Source organism: Elgaria multicarinata, chromosome 18, assembly GCF_023053635.1.
Source record: "Elgaria multicarinata webbii isolate HBS135686 ecotype San Diego chromosome 18, rElgMul1.1.pri, whole genome shotgun sequence".
Classification (NCBI taxonomy): Eukaryota; Metazoa; Chordata; class Lepidosauria; order Squamata; family Anguidae; genus Elgaria; species Elgaria multicarinata.
In genome coordinates, this window is record NC_086188.1 from 1,257,226 (window position 1) to 1,282,066 (window position 24,841).

At 43.7% G+C, this 24,841-nt stretch overlaps 1 protein-coding gene across 1 annotated transcript in view; it reads left to right on the forward strand.

The window, feature by feature from the left end:
* KNTC1 (kinetochore associated 1) overlaps positions 1 to 24,841 on the forward strand; it is a 47,363-nt gene that overhangs the window by 7,668 nt on the left and 14,854 nt on the right. The window contains exons 10-44 of the mRNA XM_063144311.1: positions 404 to 516; positions 933 to 990; positions 1,410 to 1,508; positions 1,853 to 1,896; positions 1,986 to 2,051; positions 2,781 to 2,856; positions 3,687 to 3,812; positions 4,708 to 4,797; positions 4,970 to 5,035; positions 6,309 to 6,370; positions 7,297 to 7,408; positions 8,123 to 8,266; positions 8,780 to 8,836; positions 8,933 to 9,034; positions 9,184 to 9,300; positions 10,771 to 10,914; positions 11,530 to 11,628; positions 11,711 to 11,814; positions 12,388 to 12,493; positions 12,707 to 12,841; positions 13,898 to 14,020; positions 14,756 to 14,825; positions 14,920 to 14,987; positions 15,294 to 15,577; positions 15,759 to 15,931; positions 16,882 to 16,979; positions 17,732 to 17,873; positions 18,147 to 18,203; positions 18,889 to 19,052; positions 20,638 to 20,742; positions 21,502 to 21,630; positions 22,392 to 22,508; positions 22,736 to 22,845; positions 23,290 to 23,500; positions 24,584 to 24,673. Of these exons, the coding sequence (XP_063000381.1) occupies positions 404 to 516; positions 933 to 990; positions 1,410 to 1,508; positions 1,853 to 1,896; positions 1,986 to 2,051; positions 2,781 to 2,856; positions 3,687 to 3,812; positions 4,708 to 4,797; positions 4,970 to 5,035; positions 6,309 to 6,370; positions 7,297 to 7,408; positions 8,123 to 8,266; positions 8,780 to 8,836; positions 8,933 to 9,034; positions 9,184 to 9,300; positions 10,771 to 10,914; positions 11,530 to 11,628; positions 11,711 to 11,814; positions 12,388 to 12,493; positions 12,707 to 12,841; positions 13,898 to 14,020; positions 14,756 to 14,825; positions 14,920 to 14,987; positions 15,294 to 15,577; positions 15,759 to 15,931; positions 16,882 to 16,979; positions 17,732 to 17,873; positions 18,147 to 18,203; positions 18,889 to 19,052; positions 20,638 to 20,742; positions 21,502 to 21,630; positions 22,392 to 22,508; positions 22,736 to 22,845; positions 23,290 to 23,500; positions 24,584 to 24,673 (3,861 nt within the window). The remainder of the gene's footprint in view (positions 1 to 403; positions 517 to 932; positions 991 to 1,409; positions 1,509 to 1,852; positions 1,897 to 1,985; positions 2,052 to 2,780; positions 2,857 to 3,686; positions 3,813 to 4,707; positions 4,798 to 4,969; positions 5,036 to 6,308; positions 6,371 to 7,296; positions 7,409 to 8,122; positions 8,267 to 8,779; positions 8,837 to 8,932; positions 9,035 to 9,183; positions 9,301 to 10,770; positions 10,915 to 11,529; positions 11,629 to 11,710; positions 11,815 to 12,387; positions 12,494 to 12,706; positions 12,842 to 13,897; positions 14,021 to 14,755; positions 14,826 to 14,919; positions 14,988 to 15,293; positions 15,578 to 15,758; positions 15,932 to 16,881; positions 16,980 to 17,731; positions 17,874 to 18,146; positions 18,204 to 18,888; positions 19,053 to 20,637; positions 20,743 to 21,501; positions 21,631 to 22,391; positions 22,509 to 22,735; positions 22,846 to 23,289; positions 23,501 to 24,583; positions 24,674 to 24,841) is intronic.

The window sequence follows — 24,841 nt, forward strand, 5'->3', positions numbered from 1 at the left end:
TCTCCCTGCACGCCTCTGCGGCATGGAGCTACACTGGAGCTGAAGTTCCCCCACCTCCTCAGGTCCTGGCCAGAGCACAGAAACATACTGTTTAGCTATTAAAGATCGAGCTTTGAACTTTTCCGAACTTCCACATTTTCCTGCACGTCTACACTGCTTAAGGTTCAGTTTAAAACAAAATTAGCAAAATCAGTCTGTCAGATCTCGAGTAGTAAGCCTTACGCTATTAGCTAACTAATAGAAACATTTTTTTCATAATTTGAAAGGTTGAAGTATCACAAATGTATACTCTTTATGGATCAAACAGTTAAAGGAAATGTATTTATTTTATTTCTTTATTAAGGGGTCTTAAGTATACCAAGTTATATGTCAAAAATGATTCTTTTGTTTTCCTTTCTTATAGAATGTATTGTCACTGTGGGATGTTCACTCTCTTACCATGGTTTGGGTCTGCCCTACAGTTTACATTGAAGAATTTCTTCTGACATCAGAATCGGATTTTTCAGCAGTTGCATGGTAAAACTCTAGATAATTATAGTATTACTCCTGAGAAATATGAAAGGGTGCTGCTACTGTAGAATGGCTCATCCCCAATCCTTTGACCAGATCTGATCCCCCCTCCCACTCTGCACTCACTCCACTCCAAAAGAAACCCCTTTGAACAGAGAGGGGCAGACTTGTAAGTAAACATGCATAGGGTTGGGCTGTGGGGGGGGGTGTAATTATAGATAATATGTCAGTTAGTTCCCAACGTTCCATTACGCGGTACAGCCAAGAAATGAAAACTAGGCTAGATCCGTGCAAGTGGATTGGCTGAACAGGCAAGAGGGACATAGTGACAGGCATTTTGCTAGCTAGTACTAAAATAGTTTTAAATGGCGATGGCTCATAATCTGTAACATCTCTGATGCATTTTTCTCCTTTTTGTTAAGCCAAGGGATTGCCAATCTTAAACTGGTTGCTTTGACAAAACCCGATGCTGAAAAACAGGTATTGGCCTTGAGCTTTTAGTCATTTGCTTATTCAAAGTCTTTTTATGCCGCTCCTCGGCCCAAAAGGTTCTCATGTTATCAATAAAACTCGACAGTTCCTGCCCATCATGCCTAAAAAGATATGACACACAAAGAAAAATGAATGTGGGGTGGATGGGAAGGAAGGGAAAATAGTGAGGCCTTTCAGCAGGACTGGTGGAATAGCCCGGCTGGCTTCCCCCGCTCGTCTCCCTTAGGACAGTCCTGCTGGAAGGCTGCTGAGAGTGAACGTTTCTCATTGAGTAAAAACAACCCCAGGTAGTGTGCATAGCAAGAGACAGCAGGACAAAGCTGGGTATTTGCCCAGTAGGTTTTCCAGCCCTATTTTAATGAGGTCCCGTCTCCTATGATTTCCATAATTGTTCTGTTTCTGTGCAGACAAGGAACATTGTGGTTTTTTCACTGCCTGCGATACACCAGCTCTACTCTTTGGAAGTTGCGCACGTTTCTTCACTGGTTCAAAGTGGCATCAATACGGTATGTTTATGTCTCTGCTCTTCTGGGAAGGGCAATTGTGAAAGGGAATTGAAGTCAGGAGAACAAAGGTGGTTCCTAGTAACTGGAAAGAAATAGAAAGGTAGTAGTCAAAGAGGATGTGTGTTTGTGAGTGTGTGTGGGGAGTTACATTTAAGGCCTTAAGACTGACACTTCTTTGGGAAGGTAAATTGAGAAGTTTTGATCATAAATAACGCTTTGGAGAGGCATAGTTGTTGACCCTTAGGTAAAACAATACACCTCTTCCTTTATTTCTAGATAGTTATTACGCAATTAAAGCTATTTGGAAGGGATGATTTTCCATCTGAATATTGTCTCTCCCACAGGATACAATATACATTTTGGAAGGAATGTATGAAAATAACGAAAAGTAAGTTTGTACCTGAATGGAAAGATCAGCTATAGCTTTATTTCCAGTTGTTGTTACAGCTCTGTTTTTAACCAGGCATTCATTTCTAGGTCTTCTGACATACCCATTTCACTTCTGGTAATGAGATGCTTAACGGAAGCCTTACCTGAGAACAGGTATATGTATAATTTGGTTGTTACTACTAGTCTGGTTTAAAATGGGGTTCTTGGGGCGTGAATGAACCAAAGTTTAGAATATTTAAATCTCATTGATTTCAAATGGAAAGGACTAAAACGTGTACTTTATTCTGTCACTGAAATCCATGTGTGTAGCATCTTTACTTGGAAGAAATCCCCTCTGTAAGCTCCATCTGATGAGCGTTTTATTGCACGCTCGTTACTGGGCACTCACGGATTGCTCGGAGGTAGCTCACATGACATCGTCTGCCTCTTGCACACCTTCTGCCCCTTCTGGTCTTCCTTGCGCTGCAAGAAAAACCACGAAATATTTTTAAAACTGAAGTTGCTGCTCTCTCCTGCTGTGTGTGGGAGAAGCAGCATGTTCACAACGAGGGACTGAATGGCCCTCGGGCACCTTGTTTACTTCCTGTTTGAAAACAGGAAGTAACTGAGTGTCCATGGAGAAGCGATGGTAGCCAGTGTTAGCCAGCGTGTTGTCCAAGGTGTGATGGAGCTTTGTGCGTATACAAGTCCCAAAATTTCCCTCAAAAACGATCTTTAGTTACAATGCTGAAAGAGACGTACGTGTGTGTGTGTGTGTGTGTGAGAGAGAGAGAGAGAGAGAGAGAGAGAGAGTCTGAAAGCAGAAAAATAGGCTGAATTATACAACATTATTTTAGGCAAGGTGATCATTAGATATTCACACTCCATTTTCTGTCTTTTTAGACTGAGCCGTCTACTTCACAAGCACAAGTTTACTGAGGCTGAGAATTTTGCTGTTCTGTTTGGACTGGAAGTTGAGGTAACGGACCTTTATGTCTGCAAATCGTATCCTATTGCTTGTTGCCAAATGCAAAACCACAAATGTTTTCTTTGGTAGCTTGTTTGCATGCCTGCTTATTCCAGCTAACCAAACATAATCACCCTCTATCAAGCCTCCTGTGGGTCCATAAAAAATAACCAACAGTAACTTTCTTCTTTTGGATTGTAGCTTCCAGATATCGGCTGCCTTCACATGGAACAATAAGGCAGGATCATGAAGAGTCCTGGTTTAGAACCATTCGCTACTGCTTTGCTCCTCCCCGCTGCTGAACAAACCAGAAATGAGTTTTTATAATGTCATCTAAACAGGGAATCCTGGGTTGCAGCTCCCTTTATAATCCAGGCTTGCAAGTCAGGGTTTGTTCTTGGTTTACAAATTCTGTCTTGCTTGGGAGCAACAAGACCAGATCCCCTATTCAGACAGCACCATAAACCATTCCTGGTTTGTTCCGCAGTCATGCTAGAAGGGTGGAGCAAAGCAGAAGTGAAGGGCTGCATGTACCAGGCTTCTGGAGAATCCTGTCTTAATGTTATGTGTAATGAATGAATGAAACTTTATTGAATAAGTCTTCCTACCATTTCAAAAGATCACATCAGACATTGTCCGTTTATTGCTTGAAGGGGTTCTTTTAACTTACCTTTCGAAATTGTTAACTGTGTTTGCTGCGGGAGAAGGAAAGAATGCACAAACGTTTTGCAAATTTCACTCTGTGGGTACCAGACAAGCCCCACTCTACACTGAGTGCAAGCAAGAGCTCTGTTTTAATGAGAAAATAATATACTTTTTCATTTTTATTTTCTTTTAAACAGCTTGTTTACAAAGTAAAAGTGAGCTTTATTTTGGAGAAGCTGGTTACGGAATCTGCTGAGAACAATGGTCACTCAGCCTGGTTAGAACTTGTGGCTCAAGCTAAAGAAACCCTGAATAAAATAAAGGTAGGCATCTATATACTCTACTGTATGTACGGTTTGTTTATCTATTCCTTCCAAGATGTTTGGACAATAAGAAGTTATTTATTTTTGTTGTTGTTGTTGGTCATTGATTGTCTGAAAACAAAGTAAGTTTAAGAAAAATGATACAAACAATATATCAAATTTAGGTATAACTATACTTATTACAATAAAATCATATTAGTAGAAAATATTTTAATCTTAAAGCAAATACATACATTTTAAATTTAAACAGAATAGTCCACGTACATCAAACTTCAAACAAAAATCCCCAAACGCGTTTCAACCATACAGGTCTTCATCAGTGGGAAAAGGATATGTGGATTTTTTAAAAAAATATACAAATATTAAAAACAGCTTTTTATTCCCTAGATAATAGAGAGTTTCTATTGGACCTGAAAAGCAAAACAAAGAAAAAATAATTGCCAAATGCCTATTGGTGCCCTTCCCCCTTTCTTTTGACCCCAAGGTTTTACTCTAATAATGATTATTTACCCAAAGTTGGGTCTTGTAAATCTTCAAACTTGTAACAAGGAAGACGGGGGACTAGATACTCCCTCCTGTCTTCAAGAGCTGGTGGATAAAGACACCTAATTAGTTTGCAAAGTTGGCCTAATTAAACAACACTCCCACAACTTGCTCACTCTTAGAGAAAAGTATGTAATATTGAGTAACCTTACCTTGGCTCCCAAGTAATATCTAGTTGCAAAAGTGATGTCTCAAATGAACAGGTATATGCAAAATATGCAAGATAAACTTGGGAGCCGTGTTCTCAATAATGCAGTTTTTATTTGCTGTCTCCTAATTGTGGCCCGAGCGTGCTCCAGCGGCACTTTTTCACATTTCTGCCGGTCATTGACTGTCTCCTTCTTCCAAACAGGACAGCTGTTTCGTGGCTGAGTATTGCATCAATACCCCCTGGCCAACGTATGAAACTGCTCAGGAAATGTTGAACTATGCTCGAAGCAGGGTAAGTCCTGATATGTGCTTTTCACCCATCCTGCCTTGGAACTAAAGCTAGTTTAGATCTACCCTTGATGTCATTTTTCAGTTCTGATGGTTGCCTTATCCTGTTTGAGATCTTCGGCTTATTACATCCATTGGACTGCAAACTAATTTAGCATTTCATGTTCTCGTTTCAGGTCCTGAAGAGAGAGGATGCCATGGTTGTTCCTCTTTGGGCTGGGAACCCAGCATCTCTTACAGAGGTAACAAAATAAAGCTTGCTATGTCCTTTTTATTGTAACTGGGGTGTGGGGTGAGTGGCTGGAAAGAGAACCTTGAAATGTTTATGAATTTGAAGTGTTATAAGAGAACCATGATGGGATGAAATGCCAGGCTCTTGTTCATTTCTCACAATTTCTGTAGAAGTAGGCATTTTTCTGCTTCAGGACACGTTCTGAAACAGGGGTGGTGAACCTCAGGCCCGTGGGCCAAATCCGGGCCCCTTGAGATTGGCTGAGCCCCTTTTCCCCAGCTGCTGATCCTCGGGAGGGGCCAAGGTGGAGAAGGTTGCCTCCGCCACTCTTCCCGGCCTGCACTGTACGTGACCACAAGCCTCTGAGCCCTAGAGCTAAAATCTGCCGGCACCCCCACCCACCCTGCCACTTTTGCCTTTGGCCCCTGCTACCGCTGGAATGCGCCCCCTGAGAGCTTCTCCAAAATTGAATTCAGCCCTCGGACTGAAAGAGGTTTGGCACCCCTGTTCCGAAAGATCACTCAACTTGGGACTGTTTCACACATTCTTCCCACATGCGTGTAGGGAAACGAGGGCCAAACGAGCCGTGGTAGAGCAGCCACAGGGACTGCATGGGGGAGGGGACCCAAGCCATCACCCCTCCCTGCCATCCTTCGTTGCATCAAGCAACTTTCTCCCCATCCAGGCTCACTTTCCCAGGTCCCTTGACGTCAAGCTGACTTATGTAGAGTAAGACGTCCTCTATCTATCCAATGCATTGCTACCTCCAGTAGCCAAGGCAGTAAGCCTGTGTGCACCAGTTGCTGGGGAACATGGGTGGGAGGGTGCTGTTGCACCATATCCTGCTTTGTGGGTCTCTGGTTGACAACTGGTTGGCCACTGGGTGTGTCTGATCCAGCATGGCACTTCTTATATTCTTACATTTCTACCCTGATGTTTAGGTAAAGGCCTCAGAAGGCAGCTTACAATAGGGTGGTTGTTTTTTAATTGACAAATAACATCAATTAAGCAAGAAGTTAAACATATACAGGGAGACAGCAAAAAAAATCACTAAGAAGTTTGTCAGAATTTAAAAAATCTGTAGGGTCCACTTAAACGTTGTAAGACGGAAGGGCCCAAGAACTGCACAAGCATGGGGGCTACCACTGAAAAGGACCTGATCCGAGTACCCGTGAACCTGATCTTATGCAGTGAAGACAATTCGGAGATAGCAGTTCAGAACGTCTTATATGCATTTATCGTTGAAGGACTTTTTTTCTGAAAATCTTTTTGTCCTTACCCAGGTGATGCAGGCACAAGCCAGACTAACTACGTTTTATGGAGCATTTGGGCCGGAGAAATTCAGGTTGACTTTTTTTCCGTTTTTATAGTATTGGTTGTGTGTCTATGTGAGTAAATGATAAATCTCTTTTGACCTGGTGTACTTAGCTATATTAATTTGTCTTCTACACTATAAGACGGTGGTTCTAGGAAGGTAGGGAGCGAGGGTTTGATGTTTTAATGTAATATCTTCGGCAGACTGTCAGTTCGTTAGGATCAAATATATACAAAAACATTTACTTACCTTTAATATTAATTTTCGGATTTATCTATACAGACAAAATACAAATAACTCTGCCTCTAAACCACTGTTAATTACAAATGCAATGTCACAGTGACAGCCACTTTTCACAGTTTCTTGGACTCGCGTTGCTGATCTCTGCTGCTGAATTTCACAATTTTTCACTGGCTGAAGGAGCTGCTCTTTGGGTCTCTTTCTTTTTTCTGCTCCACTGCCTTTTCTTCCCTTTCTCCTCAGCCCCCCTTCCCTCCTTGGCCTTCTCTGCTTCTCTTCAAATCGTCTTTCTCCTGTGCGCTCCCACTCTTTCCCCTCTGTTCCATTCCCCTCTCCCTGACCCCTTTTCGCAGCTTGGCCTTTAAGAGCAAGTAAATACATTTCCATGAAGATAATAACTGGAACCCCATGCACTTCCTTTATTATGCATCAGTGGCTTTCCAAAAGTTATTTGGATAAACTTGAATGCTCTTTGCCCAACTGTTCATTGGCTCATAAATATAATTTGTGTGTGCTCCGAATTTAAATTACAAAATTCAGCTAATGGGGTCACTTGATAGTAACTTGATTTTTCAATAAACGTTTGTACAATCTAATCCAGATATTGGGGTAGGTTTTCAGTATTTCAAAACCGAATTCATTTTTGGAGAAAGAAACCTCTAAAGGTGATCACCTTATTTAGAATGTGCTTCTAAAATGTAACTTTTCTCTCCTAGTGGAACTGCTTGGTTTGAATTTCTGAATAATAAGAACATCTTCAAGGAGATCCTTTTACAGCTAAAAGAAGGAAATCTCTCTTCTGCCCAGTATCTCTGGCTAAGACACCAGGTAAATTGTTCCAGGTATATTCTCAGTGAACAGGCCCAGCTGCCACATGTTGCTACATTCCTGGGCTTTGTTATTTCATGCTACTGAAGTATTGAGCACTTGCTACATACGCACCACACCACTCATAGATCTCGCTGCAGCTCCCTGGGAGACCTTGCTACATCATCACCTGTCATGACATCGTTTTGCACCACCTCTGAATAAAACAGGAACGTTGAACCACTTTCAGCCCGAGGGCTGAATTCCATTTTGGAGAAGCTCTCATGGGCCGCATTCCAGTGGTGGCAAAAGGAGCGGGCGGGGGGGGAACCCTTCCAAAAAGTACAAATTATTTTAGCTTAAAGTTCTTACTCCTAGTAATTAAACCTTAGGAGAAGAATGTCAATCTTTTAGAAAGGGGGAAAACTCTACACAAAATCCAGGTCACTAAAAGGTGGAAGCAAGGAAGAGGCGTGGTTGTCTGGAGAACAATGGAGGGCCGGATTGGGACCCCCAGTGAGCTGGATTGGGACCTTTGTACCAGGGGTGTTGTATGCTGGCTGTGTTAATGATAGGCAGAGTCTAAACGCCCCTGGTATAAAGGTCCTTAGGGCCAGACGGACCAGTGATCTTTGGTACAAGAAGGCAGAACCACACATCCACAAGCCCTATTCTTTGCCTTCCACAATCACCAGTCTGTTGAGTGTGAGAATCTCTCTCTTTACTCCTCTCCAGGCAGACTTCAAAAGCAGCTTTAGTGTGGAAATGCTGGATATCCTGCTAGCCACAGTCTCTGGGACAGTTTACTTCAAAGAACTGTGTCTGTGGTTTAAGGATGTGATCATTCCTTTCATAAGGCAGGTTCTACCTCAAGGACAGGTAAGTTCTAATGGGGGTCTCTGCTATGCAGATTGGTGAACAGGCAGATGAGTGCACAGGTTTAGGTTTTTTAAGCCCTGATCATGGTGCAAGGAGTTGCTTAAGAGTTGTGGTGACGGCAGTTTCAGTAGAGTTGTCCAAACAAAACTTGCTGCTATTAAAGGGCATTGAGGAAAAGCTGGTTTTGACTTAGAAGGCCCTAAACAGTTTGGGGTCATGATACCTGAAGGACTGCCTCCTTTCATATCAGCCTACCAGGATTTATTATTATACTCAGATGCCCAGAGAGGCTGATGCTGAAGAGGGTTTTAATAGATTTTATGTCTTTTTATTGTTGTGTTCTTAACAGTGTTTTTAAGGTATTTTTTTAAAGTTATGTGTTCAATTAAGATTTTGTTTTTAATCTGGATTTTATTGTTCGCATCTTTGGGCACCATTTTTGGCAGAAAGTCAGGATATAAATAAAATAAATGCTTGTTTTAACTATAACCTAGCTTGACACTTACCTTCCAGAAAAGAATAGCAAAGTGGCTTGAAGAAGGCGCACGAAACCTTGAGTTAACTGATAAGGTAAAGTGTAGTAATTCCCCTAAAAAAAAACCTTGCATATATCTTTGTTTCCACAACAATATTTTAGAAATTTCACTATTTCATGTTTCAAAACAGGCCAATTGGCCAGAAAATGGACTTGAAATGGCACAGGTGTTCTTTAGCAACAAAGCTCCAGGTGAAATTGGATTGCCATCTTCTTGCCGCTGGGTTCCTTTGGTAAGTATTTCGCTATCTTGGAACTACATTTGGGAGAGAGAAGGGTACAATATCACAACACATTGATATTCTCTTCCCCCCCCCCCCCCATCCCATATAGGTCGAAAGTACAGAAAGAGAATTGATTTCACTGATGATTTGTATTTCAGAAGGACAATGACAACAAGGAAGTCCGTAGTCTAAGAGAATTGGTCAGTGCATTACAGGGCTTGGTAGACCTCTATAGAAAATACAACTGCAGGCTGGCCCTCTGTGACTTTGAAAAGGTACGAGACATCGTGGTGGTAAAGCCCGCGGAGGCTAGTGGCTCTGATGTCAGTGGGTCAATGGATCTGTCCGGGTTTTAGTCAGAACTAGTCGGAGCTCTGGAGGAGGTATCCAGGATGCACCTTTGGCTTTGTAACCCCCACCCCTACCCCTATATGCCATCCTGCGCACTCCTTTGAACATAAACGTGAGAAATACATTTAGCGTGGATTTGAGCATGTGCTCTGGATCTGCAGAGCAGCTATAAGTCAATCAGAGAAGGGTTATTAGCCATGAAAGTGAAGGGGAAATAGGTGTGGTTAATCTACCATGTGCTGCGCGTCAACTTCCCCAAAGGCATTAAGCTAATTGTTTGTCAGAGACAAATTGTGTGTCTAAATGAGTCTTTGATCACCAGAATGTTTTTTTCTGTTCTAGAAATCAAAATTACGGCATGGGTGGAGGGAGATATTCACCTGGTTCTCACAATGGCAGGCTAGTTAATAAGTCACAGTGGCTTATTCCCCCCCCCCCCCCGCCCCACACACACACACACACACACACACACACACGGGTGCCAGGGGAGATTAACGTAATTACCCTCGGCAGCGTGGCTTGTTGTGTCATGTGTGTTAGGAGTCTGATTATTGCACTCCCTCAGAGCATGCACAGAGTGCAAGCACACATCAGCAGAGACAGAGGTCACTGGCAGCAGGCAGATGTTCATGAAGCGAAGGAATACTCAGACACAGCATTTTGAACTACTAATCTAAGTTTACTTTACAAGTATTTACATAGAGCATAACATAGTTGAGGAACCGCCTTTTTGTGAACCGCCCAGAGAGCTTTGGCTATTGGGCGGTATAAAAATGTAATAAATAAATAAATAAAATAAAATAAACTTTACACAATAACTCTTCACACAAACTCTCCACACTCTTCAATCACATGTCACCTATTAATAGCCTTGTGAGCCAATCATACTGTCCATATGCAATATGAACACCGGATTGCATCACTGGGATTGTGTTGCTATGCCTCAAGAAAAAACATGGGCAAACGGCCTTGGCCAGAGAGCCCTCCAGCTATACATCCTGGCCGCTCTCAAAGACCTTGAGATGACTATCACAGAAATTATTCACTTTGTTCTTCAGTTCCAGAAAAAACTTCCACTTGAATTATGAACACTTTCAAATCCAGTGTGAACCCAGCCAGGGTTCCATGGCTAACAAGCTACCCCAGAACCCACAAGAACCCATGTTAACCTTCCCAGCACATGACAGGCATATGCAGGGTATATGCAGGGTAGGTAGCAAGTCACAGTGGTGTATTAACCACCCTGCAATCGTGTGAACCAGGTCAATGACTTTCATGAGATAATCCATCTGTTGCTCCAAAGGCTCGATTATTATCTCAAATAAGTTTTGCTATGTGCTGCTCATATCCTGCTTTAGAGATCATTTTCCCCTTGTTTGTTTTCTATGTCTTAGGAAGACGCAAATACAATAGTGTTTCGCATGTTCGATAAAGTTCTGGCAGCAGAGCTTATTCCATCAACTTTAAAGAAGTATGTTGAACCGTACATGTGCCATCATAATCTAGAAAAAGATGAAATTCTCTTGCAATACATAAAGGTACATTCTTTTTCCATTCTCAGAAAAGCCCCCACCTTTTATTGTAGCATTAAACATCCAAGCAACATGTATAATTATTTCTGTTTAGGTGGGTCCAAATTCTTCTTGCCTTATCTGAACATGGACCTGTTCAGACTTTAAAAAAATTTTTTTATGAAGATCTAGGCTAATCTGCATAACTATGCATTTAATATTTGTAATTTCTCCAACAGTGCCCTATATTTTAGACATTCCCACTGCCACCAGGCTATTTGAACTGAATGGCAAGTAGCCCCTTGGCATGTTTAGGAACTACCAGGGCTCTTTTTATAGTGACTTTTTCCACTGGTATAGCCCTAGTACCCATAGTAGGATGCTGTAGGTATAGGTGACTGTTGAGAGATTTGGAGACATAACACACAGGCCTGGTACGCATATCACAGTGGCATTTAGTGGCAAACCATGGGTTGTTTTGTTGTTAAACAACCCGAAGTGTCTGGGTTCGGATGTCATGCTAACAACCTACTAACACGGCATTCATAGGTTGTTTCTGCATACCAGAAGCAGGCTGCACATGGTCCACGTTCCCACAAATTATGGATTAATTAATTGATTCTTTCTTAAAATGCTATTTAGGACCTGCTACAACGGTACTGCACACGGTCGACCTCTGTCTTTGACACTACCTGGGAAGCAAAGGCCAGAGCCGTCTTGGGCTGCATGTCCAACACAGATGTGAGTATGACCGAGTACAAATGGGCCAATCTTGAAATGCAGGATGAGGAACTTCAAGGTTTGGATTTTCTTTTCTTTATAGCTGATCTTTGAAGGGGTCCTGGCAATAATGTACAGTGCTGTGGTCCCCTGGAGTCCAGGAATGGAGCAGTTGGTGCAACAATACCTGGACATGGATCATGCCAAGTAAGAGAACGCATGCACACCTGCTCCTATGCCTTCTGCGACTTCAGGACGTTTTCCTTGGTAGTTTGACTTGAGTGCGTTCACTTTTCTCTTGTTAAAGTGTGGAGCTGGAAGACAGCATTAAAATAGTGACTTAGGTGGGGAGCCAATGGCCCAATGACATTTCACTTTAGCTGAGGAACATGTGGACCTCCAGATGTTGTTGGAACCTCACTCCCCTCCGTCCGGTTCCTGGGCGCTGGTAGAAGAGCCTCCATGGGTGGGTGGCTGCTTTCTCGTATCTCTTACACAGCTCCGCTGTGCTGTGCAAGGCAGTTTTTAAGGATCGGAGCAAGAGGCCCCCGGAGCAGCCCTGGATTCCAGCACAACGTTGCACCTGCGCTTCAGGGTGATCGTTGTGTACCTCTGGCCTGAAAAACGTGGGGCAGGGAGGCTTGTGGCAAATGTGGTAGAACAGCGTTTCTTTGGCCCTTGAGCTCTTTTTGCATAAGCATCTGTTAAAACGCCCGCGTGGATCGGAGTGCCAGTCGGTCAAAAGCGGCGCTGTAAAACCAGCCACACGCTTAATTGCAGAGTGAAGCTGGTGCAAGAAGGTTACAGACTCATGGAAATGAAGAAACTTTTGCGGAGCTATGGAATAAGGGACACCAGTCTTTTAAACGATAAACAGATGATAGTGGTAAGTCTGACGCTTTGTTTGTAAAATTTCAGAAATAATCCCTGTCCATTTCCATGGAATGAGGATGTAATTGCGTGCAAGATTACAGCCTTGCTAATATGCCTCTTTAGGACCATGCATGCAAAAAAGTAACTTTATACACCAGCTAGTCTGCCCTGTGATCATTTCATATAACTGAGACAAATACAGTGAACTGATGTTTATCTTTTCCAGATGTTGGTGAAGTACATTCTTAAACAAGACACCCCTTCTTCTTTGGAAGATGCTTTGAAAATAGTAAATGCTTATATGTTGTCCACCGCAGAAGTCTATGTTTGGAGGATAGTGGACCTTATTCATAAAGGAGAGGTATGAACGTAGCTAAAGACCTTAAATAGCAAAGCTGTGCATGAAAAATGCTGTATTTTTTAAATTATATTGGCTATTTAGTGTGTTGCACAGTAATTAGTTGTGCTGTAACTGGCCATTAGCATGTTCTTACATAGCAGTGGTCGAGCACCTCCTTTGTATGCAGAACGTCCCAGTTTCAATTACTGACATGTCCAGCTGGGCTGGGAAAGACTGTCTGAAAGCACGGAGAGCAATTGCTGCCAGTCAGGGTTGGCAATACTGAGCTATATGGAGCAGCAATCTGACTTCCCGTTTTCCTAAAGCACCAACCTATGTACCAGGATTTAAAGCAGCCTTCCCCAAAATGGTACCTTCCAGACTGTTGGACTTCAATTCCCAGCATTCCTGACCGTTGGCCATGCTAGTTGGGGCTTATTGGAGTTAATGTCCAAAACATCTGGAGCTCACCAGGCTGACCTAAAGAACCACTCTGCTACTGCTGCAAGGAACTGGGGTGGGTGGGATTTTCCAGACGTGTTTCTTAAACAGCCGGTCTCCATGCCGAGTGGTCAACTGCCTTGTTTATTTCTTAGCACGAGGCTCAGCTGTTCAAAGGGGGAGAGTCCAAATTCTTGCTGGGCTCACGCAAGCCTTCTGAAGCATCTACACTTTTTATTTATTTATTTATTGCATTTATATCCCGCCTTTTTCCCTCCAAGGAACCCAAGGCGGCGTACATAATCCTCCTGCTCTCCATTTTTATCCTCACAACAACAACCCTGTGAGGTAGGCTGGGCTGAGAGTCTGTGACCGGCCCAAAGTCACCCAGTGGGTTTCCATGGCCGAGTGGGGACTAGAACCCGGATCTCCCGACTCCCAGTCCAAGACTCACTTACACTTACTCTTTGGGCCTTGGCCATGCCTGTCTTTCATGGCCTTCGACCTTAAGCGAAAGCAAATTCCTCTTCAGCAGTCATTTTGTCGCTAGCCACGTGTGTCTACAATAACGCTCCGTGCTTCTCGAGCCGTTACGGGCTGAACGACAGGACTATGACGTTTTGCATATGCTTGCAGGGGGAAGATGTCGTAGATTTGTTAAAATCTCTACCTTCTGCGGAAGCTCTGGAAACTGCAGAGCGAGTGTTGATATGGGGACGGCTGGCGCTGGAGGAAGACGGGGAGGACCGTGAAGAGGAGGTGACTGCCAAGAAAGAAAATGGCCATAGTGCAAGACCCTATTTCTTCGGTTCTAAAACGCACTTTTTCCCCCATATAAACATCTCTAAAAATGGGGTGCGTCTTAGAATCGCGGGTGTGTCTTACGGTGTTTTTTTCTGTTGGTGGTACTGAAATTAGTGTGCGTCTTACAATCTATGGCGTCTTACAATCGAAGAAATACGGTACATGTAGAAACGGTACAGAATATACACACACACACACACACACAGAGTATATATATGAGGGGACCCTCTTCTGTCAAGGGCTCCACCCCTTCAGGGAGAGCCTGTTGGGGTCTGCATATCGGCAGTGGGAGGAGCCAGAGCCGGTGGGGGTGGAGCTTGCAAGGTGGGCCAAGGGCTCCTTGTGTACTAGCTAAGGCCTTTATTTTTAAGCTATTCCTTCTCTGTGGGGGTAACTACACATCGCTGGTGAAGATCAGGAGTAGGGAGCTGGCAGAATTTGTATACATCCCAGTATAAAAGTAGTACAAAGTATTTCCCAAAAGAGTGGCCGAACAGCCCTATTTCTATGATTATGTAATTTGTAACTGAAGGTAGCAAACGCTGGGTAATTTTTGTTTCAGTTTGTTAGCAATATTAAGAGCAACAATGTTTGCCTTTTTTAACAGTGATGTCGTCCCCTTGATGTAACTGAGGCTGACAGAGAAGGAGTTCCTCACATTCTTTTCTCTTCTTCCTGTCCCCTTCCCAGCAGAAAATGCAGCTGTGTGTGAAAAAGATCCTTGTGGAGATCCTCAAATTCTTGCTTACTCACCAGAAAGGTACATTTTTGCATTGTTCACGTTCGTTCTTAAAATCATAGTAAATAACTCAATAACCTCTCTTATTTTCATCCCTCCCCCTCTTTTTGGACAGAAAATCTTTTAAAGAAAGCAGAGTATGAAGCAGATTTAAAACTATATAAAACTCTTGCAGCCTTGCAGGTAAGAGTTACGTGGCTTTTAAAGCTTTATAGAGAGGTTTATTTCTGAGTTGGATTAATTATGGTGTGTGTGTGCGCATGTGTGAGTGTATACGTGTCTCTGTGTGTGTTTGTGATCGAAACAAACACCTTCATTTTCTAATTAGTGGAGAATATTGTTCAGGATTTGGTAATTTAATCACCTATGAACATGTTGAATTTTGTAAAGCACAATTTCCATGGAGGCTGGATGTGAACCTGGTCAGTTCCATTATTTCTCACTTTTATTCCTTTTTTCTTCCATCCTCCTTATTTAATAAATCTTCAGGAGCATTTTGAGATCTGCCTTTCAGTCACAGATTATTGGAATCCATCACTAATAATTCAGCTCCTTGAAGAAAACATTAAAAACTATGAAAGAATCGGGAGCTCTAGAAAAATGCAAGAACAGGACGCCAGTGTGGAGGGCAGCAGCAGAAAGAAACCGTTGACTCAGCTGAGACTTTACAGGCTGGGTTCGCTTCTGCAACGGACAGAACATGAGTTGGGGTCCGAGCTGGTGCTGAGAGCATTGGATACTGGAAACGTTGAAGAGGCGCTAAAGATATGCAGGTTTTTAAAGTTTTACGTTTGGGCTAACCGTCTCTCCTGCTTAGCCGTTTACTATTCAGGTATCCTGCATGCAGGTTTGCATGCTGTGTTGATCACCTGGACTTCCTTGGGGTTATTTTTTAAATGTCTGCCTTCCTTTGCTTACCTTAATTCTTCCTTTTTTATAAAAATTCTTTTCAAGATATTTCTATGACTATTACCACGACGAGCCGACAGGACAGTTGCTGCTTCTGGCATGTCAAAGGCTTTGTCACATGTTAGGTTCTGATAGTCTGATGGTTATGCCCGAAGGATTAAATCTCCCAGCTGTGATCCATGAGATGGCGCGCCAAGCAGCTACACTCTGCAGCCCAGGTAATTCACTGCAATGCATCCATATGTTGTTGTCCTCCAAAAACTCTGATCCCTATAAATCATTTTGCTTGAAATGATTAATTTTGGGAGTTATCAAGCTACATTCATGTGTATCTGGGGTTCTAAATTAAATGTCCTCAAAACAGAGCCATGTGTGTAGTTACAAAAGAAATGCATTTGGGGTTTTTGGGGACGGGGGGGAGCCTTTTTTATCCCTATGAGACATTTTTTAACTCAGAACTTCTCATTGGCTGCCAGAAAAAAAAAGCACACCAGTGGCAAAAGTACTTGGGCTACTCCACCCCCCAGGTTCTTTGGTATTTATTTATTTATTTATTTATTACATTTCTATACCGCCCAATAGCTGGAGCTCTCTGGGCGGTTCACAAAAATTAAAGCCATTCAAAGTATAAAACAACAGTATAAAACCATAATATAAAATACAATATAAAAGCTCAACCAGATAAAAACAGCAGCAGTGCAAAATTACAAATTTAAAACACCGAGTTAAAATTTATTTATAGACTGTTAAAATGCTGGGAGAATAAAAAATGGTTTTCAGAAAGAAAACATTGTTTGGATACTTAAATCTGCTACCTTAGGTCAGTTTTTGTGGGATGCTTTTACTGCAACACATTTCATTGGCTGGGAGAAGAAATATTGCAAACTGCCCTATTGCAAATATTTCTCCCATATATTTTAGGGTGGTTTACTGGGGTATTGTTTGTCCCAGGTGCTTTTTCCGTACAGGAGTAAAACCACAAATGGTAAGTACCTGAAAATTTGAGGACGTTGCATACCACTGTGCAGATGATGATGTCTTAGAAGGACTGCATTGTAATTCTATTTCTGTGTACGTTCTGCATTGAAAAGTGCACCTGTTGTTGGACGACAGTAGCAATGTAGGTTACATTAAAGAAAACATGAAACCAACGTTCTCTTTTCCACAGATCTTTCCTTAGATTCGTTGGAACTTTGTAAATATACCTCATTTGCCCATGAAATTTATGGAAAGTGCCAAATTGAAGACTATGGGTTTATATCAAAGGTAATACAGAACTTGCGTTTACCAGAAGTAAGTCTCAGAAGAGTGTGCATAGAGTTGCATCCTTACTCTTCTGTTTGAAACCAGGATACCACAGCAGTTTGGGTGGCAATAAACTGAAAGGGATGACGATGATGCTCCTTACGTAGTAGCCCTATCCACACAAATGGCACTTTACAAAGAACCGAGATGTCAGGTCCCTGCCCAAGGGGTTTGCAGCCGAAAGAGGGAGACAACAGAGGCTGGCGGAAATTGGAGAAGAATCTGCCATTTCCCCCCCAGTTATTCCAACTTAGTTACAGTACGCTGTTGAGTCTAGGGCAGGGATGGAGAAAAGGTGTTTTGGCCTACAACTCCCAGCAGCCCTAGCCAGCATAGCCCAAACATCTGGAGTTGCCCATCCCTGGTCTAAGGGCTTGTTCAAAAGGCTTCCTAGAAAAGGTGACTTAATAGATACATGGGAGAAATGTCAATGAGCTCTGCATGGCTCCCACTCACAACGGTTCAGCTGTCTGAGCCCCGTTCAGGTATGCCTCGTAAACAAGAGCCAAGGCTCGCGATGTCCATACCAGTCCAGTCACCTTCTCTCTGTTCAGGCTTCTCTGTAAGGAGAGGCAAGAGGGAGAGGCTGAGTTCACCCCCTGCTGAGGACCTGGCAGGATGGGCCTTCCACTTCTTGCCCTCCTCCATTCATCCCACTTTCCCCTCTTATGGAGCTTTGACCAAAAACGGCCGCACGTTCCTCCTTTCTCTAGGCAACCTCCTTTGGAGCTGACAAAGACCCTTACGTAGAGTGGACGTTCTGTGACTATTTCACCGAGGATGGGGCTGTGCTGGACCTCCCCACTGTGCTGCCTTTTGCATTTGAAATGACGTCTTCCATTGTGCCTCCAGCAGGTAACCAACCGTACCTTGATTTAAGCTTAAGCTCCTTTCCAGACTCACTTTACATATCCCATTTCTTCGTAGACCTGCATTCACTGCTAATAGTTCCTAGATAACTTCTGCTGGCAAGCTTTCTCTCAATAGTTTCTCTCCCTTGTTAAATGCCATACCCAACCCTTCTACTGCGCTAAATCACTGTTTGTGGTTAAAACATTTTGCACATCTATGTTAGCAATGTTCCAAGATATTACGTTACAGTATACAACTCTTGCCCTTCTCTTGCAGAGCGGAAGATGTATCCACTAGACTCTACCAGTCTGGCATATTGTCCATTTGAACAAGGTATTACAGGAGCAAATGATTACAACCACAGGATCAAAAATACATCTCTAAGGGCTTAGGCAGATTTTTAAAAGCAAGGATTGTGGTTAACATTTCTCACGGTAAAATCCTTGAGTTTTAACTAGTCTTTGGTTTACCTAAGCTGTTAAAGAAATGACGATCAAGCTGGTACCCAAAGGGTTACTGCTTTAGGCAGTCTCGGGGGGCCTTGGGCGTGACAGGTGGGATGTTCTATCTGCCCCATCCCCACTGCTTTTAATAGCAAGAGTTCTCAGTCCACCATCATGCTAAAATTGCGGCTTGTTTTCTAAGGGTTGTAGGACATGGGAGGCTGTGGTTTGGAGAAGCACAATCCAAAAATACCCATTGAATATGTGGAATTAATTGCACACATATCTGCCTTCTTGCGCCGTCGTCTTTATTTACTTATTTACTATCTCACCTTTCCACCCAAAAATTGGTGCTCGAGGCTAGACATATCTTGCTGGGCCACCGTTCGGGTCTGATCCAAACACGGTTTTGCCACTGACTGACTGGGGTTCTTTTCAGTGGGCTGCTAGCCAAATGGGCCCGCTAATAATCTGCCTATCAACATGCCCTACAACCCTTAATTTCCAATACAAACCAAATCCTCACTGTTATAACACCCTATTTATTTTTCTTTCTTTCTTTCTTTTTGTCTTAGGAAAGAGTATTTGCTACTCATGCAGGAATCCCATCTCTGTTCTGCTGAACAGCCTGCAAGAATGTAGTCAATATGAGCTGGCTTTGGGGCTCATTATCGCCTCTTTCGGGTTGTTGTTTCAGCACATGGTGACCAACAATATGGATATTGGTCTGAGTGAGAAGGTAGAGGGGGGGCAGTCTTGGGGCGAAGTTACTCCAATGAGGCCTATTTCAGGCCTGCCTTAAGGTCAAAGTAGATGTGACACTGTTAATTCGTTAGCAGTTGTGATCAGCGTTTTTTTAAATAAGTAGTGCGTAGGGTGTTTTTTTTTAAGCCTTTGCCCATGCTGTGTTCAATGGAAATTTTCTTTCCCATGCAAATAGCATGTCCAGGGGCACCAACCCAGATCAAGTCTGCAGCCGGGGGGGGGGGGAGGCAAAGGGTTAACACTACTAGAGTTCAAGGCCTTGCTGTTGGCATATAAAGCTCTGGATCACTTGGCACCAGGTTATCCGAAGGATCGCCTTTTCCAGTATAGGCCTGTGCAATCACTAAGGTCATATGAGGAGGCCTTGCTGGTTGTAATGCAGCCAATGTCATCTGATGGCAACCCGGAAGCAGGGCCTTCTCAGTGGTGGCATCTGCCTTAAGGAAAGCCCCTCCCCCAGTATTTGGGAGTCACTGCCTGTTGAAAGACCCCTCTCTTTACTGAATCCTTCCCGGAATTGTGATGCCCAAGTGGTTTGTTTAGCGTTTACTGGGTTTTTAGTTTTGGTTTTAAATATTTTGAACATTTTAACTGATGTGTTATTTATTTATTTATTTGTTTTATTACATTTAAATACCGCCCCATAGCCGAAGCTCTCTGGGTGGTTTACAAAAGTTAAAAACATTTAAAAAGTATACAAAATTTAAAAACCATCAGAAACATAAAAACAACAGTATCCATTTAAAAATAATAGTTCTGGGGTCCGTTAAAAAACAAACTTAGCGTTGTTGAATGCTGTTAAATGCCTGAGAGAAAAGTATTTATTATGATGTATTTCAATTTTTGTAAACCTCTTAGGGATATTTGTTTTATATATGGTAAGCGTTATATAAATTGCTTGCCATATAGAAATAAATAAAAGCAAGGAGCCATTTTTATTGGCTTAGAGCAGTGTAGGATGCATGCCTAAACTAAGAATCTGGGGCACCATTTAGAGATTGGGGGTCCCCCTCCATGTTTTAAATGCAAGCGATTAATCCTGTTTGCCTCTAATCTTTTGAGAGGTGTAAAAAAAAAAACCCCACCTAAGTGCAAGAAATGCTCTTGAAATATATTTTGCTGTTTCTCCTCTAACCGTTTTCTAAGTGACACTTCCCTGACCCTTGCCAAGCTGGGCTCCGTGGTGCTCTTTCTCATGGGTTCCCTACCGGCCCTGCAAGGACAGCCGCAGCGGCAGGAACTCCCGGAAGCTGTGGAGAGGCCTGTTTGCTTCACCCCACCCCCTCAGTCCCCAACATCTCTCTTGCCTGCCCCACCACCAACAGGCACATTAATTTCTTTCCACTGGATCCCTGTAATCTGTAATGGTCATCTTGAGGATCATTGGATCAAAAGGCAGGGCAATCTTTGAAATAAAAGTACTTAACTAAAATAAAAAAGCATTAGAGCAAAGATGGCTCTTGGTATTGGCCAAGGAAGCAGATGCCATAGACAATTGCTGCTTTCATAGCAACAAAAACGTCTACGGCATTTCCAGTGTATTTTTCTCTGCCCATTAGCTGCATGACCAGGAAACACAAGATGGTGCCAGAGCGTTCCTCTTTACCATGATGCAGAGTTCCACTTCACAGATCAAAAGCATCGTTATGGCCCTACTGCACAAGGTGAGCACGTGCAATGTACTGCAGGGGTGGGATGCCATTTAGCCCTGTAGAGGGGGTGGGATTCTGTCAGTAGGTCGCCCCCGCCCCCTAAGTCTCTCCCCTGAAGCTCCGCCTCCTAACAGCAAAGTTTTTCTCTGCAGAGAAAGGCACAGAACAATCAGTCCGTGCCTTTCCCTGCACAGAAAAATGGCTTTTTCCATGCTTCTCTCACTGCACCAAAAAAAAACCCAGCCTTTTCTCCGTGCTGAGAGGTCTCTGTGTGGTTAAAAAGGCAGCACCTCCCAGCAGAGGAGAAAAGCAGCTTTTCTCTACCAATGGAAGAGGAACCCTCCACTGTGATCAGTATTGGAGGCACAAATGGGGCTTTTCTCTCACCACACTACAGAAAGCCCAACCTTCTCTACTGCTGGAAGAGTAGGGCAGGAGTTGGGGGAAGGAGGGGGGGATCCTCTCCAACCTCCACAGGCCAGACAGGGAACCTCCATGGGCCAGGTTCAGTTCCCCACCCCCTGGGGACCATAGCGTTACGATGCACTGTGTTTGGAGGAGCAAAGAGTTTTGCAGGACATCAAATTCCCTTGCCCAAACACTTGTGCAGCTCCCATTCACACTGGGGTGGGGGTGGGGTTGTGTTCTTCATCCACCAGGTTCCACCCCACCCCCTTTCCTGCCTTTTTAACATGTCCAGAAAAGGAAAGTATTAAATTAACTCGAGTATTTTTAAAGTTGCTTATTTGACAGTCTGTTTTGCTTCTGTAGGTTTTCAACAGTCAGCTGATAGACCTCAGTCTTGCGCTGGGCTACTGCACTCTGTTGCCCAAAGGAATTATATTTTCAAAGCTCTGGGATGTCGTAAACAAAACACCACAAAATTACAGTAAGAGTCTGGTAAGACTTGACTCTTTTTTAAAAAAAAACGTTAATGGAGCGTATAAACATGCGAAGCTTTTTCATGGAAAATGTTCTTCCCGTGAATTTATGCAGGTTCTAGAAGTTTCTAATTTGCAAATGTCTCTGACAAATGTGGTGTTTAAATTATTTTTCAGTAGTTAACTTTGAATCCTCCTGTATCTCTTTAGTCTAACATAAGAATTCCCAAATTAGGCTAATCCTTGTCAATTTCCCTTTGATGACCCCAAGTTCCAGCATTCCTTGGTGAGGAGAGAAAATCCTCCCTACTGACCCTCTTTACACCTTCCATCGTTCGTGTCCTAAGGACTGGGAGTGTTCCGGTGGTGCTGGAATTATTTGAGACACGTGAGGAGCCCCTTCAGGCACCTAATTCCAGCTGGCAAATTGCCTCGCCATGGCCCTGTTTCGGACACACGCTAAACTATGATATAGCATGACATAAAATGGCTTTGAGCAGAATTTCAAAGATATCAGCCTGAAGCTTACGCACATAACATTAAACCATAACTTGCGTTTAAATAGATAAACAATGGAATGAATCATTAAGAGTTTGAATGATAAAGGGAGGACAATAAGATAGAAAAGCATGCTAAGAGGGAGGTTTAAAAGGAGAACAGGGAGGTTTAAAAGGAGAACAGGGAGGTTTAAAAGGAGAACAGAGGTTTAAAAGGACTTAAGACCTGGTGCATGATTGCCAAGGTGTGTGTGCCTTTAGGGTTTCTTTTCCCCCCATTCAGGCCATTGGACTGGTTGGAGCACAGCTGGCCAGTCACTATGAAGAGACAAAAGAGAAACAAGCGTTTGAAGAATTAGTCACTGCGGCTGAATGGGGTATACAGCTCGGTAAACTTGGGGTGCGTGCTCCTTTTTACAATTGAATTTGGGACAAAGGGTTGGGCTGAGGAGTTATAGTGATTGCTGTTGACACCGTTTTAAACCGCATGGGAAGGTGTTTGCAGCTCAGGCCGTTTCCAGGCCAGGGGTGGGCGGGTGGGTCTTAACTGCTAACACTCCAAAGGGACATTGTGCAGCACGCCGTCAGCACTTCCAGTTTCACATTTGGCCTTTTGTCTGCCGGTAGATCTCTTTTCAGAATGTCTTTACAATGCCGTCAGTGAGGAAGAAAGAACTTCTAAGAACATTGGTTCAGCATCCGAATATAGATACAGATCTCATATTAAAATACTGCCGGTAAGTCAGCTACGTGTCATTGTTGCAATAAAAATGCTGTTTAATCCCAAAAGCACAGAAACGGGAATGTTTTTCCGTTGGATTACCACCCCTAAGAAAAGTCTGTACATGTCACCAGTGTGATAGCAAAGGGCGGGCGCTGCAGACAAACGGAACACCCCTAGAAAGATCTACAGATTGTTTCCGTGGATAATAAAGAATTGTACCCTAAAGATTATGAATATTGTAAATAATGTGTGTTGCGATGTTAGCAACTTTGTATTTTGTAATGGTCTTTGTGCCACAAACAAATAAACTATACATTCACTGGCAAGAAAAGTCTGTGTTTAAAAGTAAAACACATCTTCCCCGTCCTTCTTTTATACGGAAATACACTCCCTGATGGTCTCATTGGTCTTCTGAATGAGGTTGTGTTTCCCCTCCTGCCCCCGTCCCCCTTTCCAGCACGTTCCTGTTGGATACTGACACAGCGTTGCAGCTCTGCATCGAAGCGTGCCTCCAGAGCACCAGTGCAAGTCCGGCTGAAGGAGAGCCTGTGGGGGACCCTGGGAAGCAGCCAGCCCAGGCCTCAGCAGTGGCCAGAGCTGCGGAAATAATCCCCCTCCTGAGCAACACCGGCGGGTTGGTTGCAAGTCTCAGCGCGATGCTCCAGAAGGTAGAGCCCCGCAAAATGCATGTGCTGCGTTCCCACCCCCAAACCTTTATTTATTTATTTATTTAAGCATTTTTATGCCGCCATACAGCCAGAAAAGGCTCTCACGGCGGCTTACAAAAGTATTTCTTGACAATCCCTGCCCACAGGCTTACAATCTAAAAGACATGACACAAAAGGAAAGGGGATTGGGAGGGAGGAGGAGGAGCCTTTCTCCTTGCACAGAACAGGAAGACAGTCATTACAGGAATGAGACCAACCACCACTCCACACACCCCATTTAACTCCTGCCCTGCAAGTAACCCATCAGGTTCCACAAGGCCCATCGCAGGAGCTCTTTCCGCTCAAGGGCCAAAGTCCATTTCGGAGATATTCATGTTCGAAGGGGGAAAAGGCGGGACCAAAACACCCAGCCTATCGTAGCTCAGATGCAGCTTCACCTCGTTTAGAATGGGGCGGGGTGTGTGTGAAAAACTGTACAAAAACTTGCTAACTACCAAACAACGGGGTGGTGGGCTCATGTGGGGAATGCCAGAGGGCCGGCTTGGGACCCCAGATGGGCCAGGGTTGCACCCCTGAAGTTCTGCAGCTGTGCTCCAGAACAAATACCGTTTCTCTGAGACTCCGTTATAGAGCAGAGGTGTCCACTGTTATGAACTTCCAAGAGCCGCTACCTAACCTTTGCATGGCCAAGAGCCACACGTGGCACATAACTTACCACCTGCCCTTGAACTTGGGATAGAAACTCTTTTGGGTTGATGAGCACTTAAGGCTAGGGTCCATCTGAACCAGGGTTCGAATCTGATTGGCTGTGATACAACCCGGTTCGCAGTAACTGTGGGAAAGGCTAGCAGAGGAAGTGCCGGAGGCGGCGCTCGTGCTTGATGGCGGAGGGCCTGGGCGACGGGGCGGGAGTGAGGATATGTTCCTGTCACCACAAACAAGGGGCGAGCTGCCGTTATGTCTCCCGGAGTGCCTCCCGGAGTGCACGTCCGTTTTGCCAGCTTTGTAACCAGGAATTAACTGTTCACTTTGGTTCTTCTGTGTGTGTGCGTTTTTTCCACTTGCTCCCAATCCCTGAAACAGCTTGATCCATACGACTACGAAACTATTGAAAGTCTTCTGATGGTTATGGAAAGGGCTGGTGGGGAGGCAGCGGACATCCCGTTGAATCAGGTAAGGTGATGAGGATGGCTGTGCTTGCCTCATTGCAGCCTGGCCTTTCAAAGGCTGTCGGCCACTTGTTGGATTATTCTTGCTGGTGTGGCAGAAAATGCTCGATTATGGAGAGAAACTCTAGAAACACCTGGTGTTGTCCCCAGTGGGATGGATCCAATGTTAGTC